General features: G+C 72.9%; 1 protein-coding gene across 1 annotated transcript in view; it reads left to right on the plus strand.

The window, feature by feature from the left end:
- Positions 1–342: 342 nt before the first annotated feature.
- CKS2 (CDC28 protein kinase regulatory subunit 2) overlaps positions 343–820 on the plus strand; it is a 5,327-nt gene continuing 4,849 nt past the window's right edge. The window contains exon 1 of the mRNA XM_021694409.1: positions 343–519. Within this exon, the coding sequence (XP_021550084.1) occupies positions 461–519 (59 nt within the window). The 5' untranslated portion in view covers positions 343–460. The remainder of the gene's footprint in view (positions 520–820) is intronic.

An 820-nucleotide genomic window follows, 5' to 3' on the forward strand; every position in this document is an offset into this window, starting at 1 on the left:
ATACCTCACCCCTCCCGCCGGCCCGCCCACCCCAACGGCCCGGCCGACCTGGAAAGTTCTAAACCCCTGCGCACGCGCTCTGAGGGCCTTAACGTCCGGGCTCCGCCCTCCCGTGGCCACGCCCCTTTCCGGCAGGGAGGTTCCCGTCGCCGCGTCTTGCCAATCATCCACTCCTTCCCTCGGGCGACCTCGCAACAGGTCTCTGATTGGCTGATCATGAGAGCCAACGCCGAGGAGGGTCGGTGACGATAGGCTGTGAGCCGGTCCCGCCTACCGGCGGTTTACGCGGGAGGCAATTGGCTGGCGCCTCCGTCCAATCAGCGGTGGGCTGTCGGATTCAAACCGGGATCGTTGGGCCTGTGGGCGGTTGGTCGCAGTCGAATCGTTGCTTCGGCCGGACCAGGACGTGTGGCCCGCTGCGCCCGCTCTTTGCGCCCCGTCGCTCCCGCCCGCCCGCAGGATGGCCCACAAGCAGATCTACTACTCGGACAAGTACTTCGACGAGCACTACGAGTACCGGTGAGCGGGGCCGGCCGGCGGGGCTGCCTCAGCCGCGGAACCGGAACCGGGGCCGGGGTCGCAGCGCGTCTGCCGGGGTTCGCGTCAGGGCCCGAGGTCGAGGTCGGGTCAGGGGGCGGCCGGGGCGGCAGCGCGGGCCCGGGGCCGAGGCGGGCGGCCCGCTGTTCCCTGCCCTTTGTTCGCGGCGGCGAGCGGGGCGGGGGGCTGCGGGGTCCGCTCCCCTCCCTCGCCCGCCGCAGCCCGGCAGGGGCTCCCCCGGCCTGGGCGCGCGGCGGGCGGCTCCGGGCCTCGCGGGCACTTG

The sequence above is a fragment of the Neomonachus schauinslandi genome, chromosome 13, assembly GCF_002201575.2.
Source record: "Neomonachus schauinslandi chromosome 13, ASM220157v2, whole genome shotgun sequence".
Taxonomy (NCBI): Eukaryota; Metazoa; Chordata; class Mammalia; order Carnivora; family Phocidae; genus Neomonachus; species Neomonachus schauinslandi.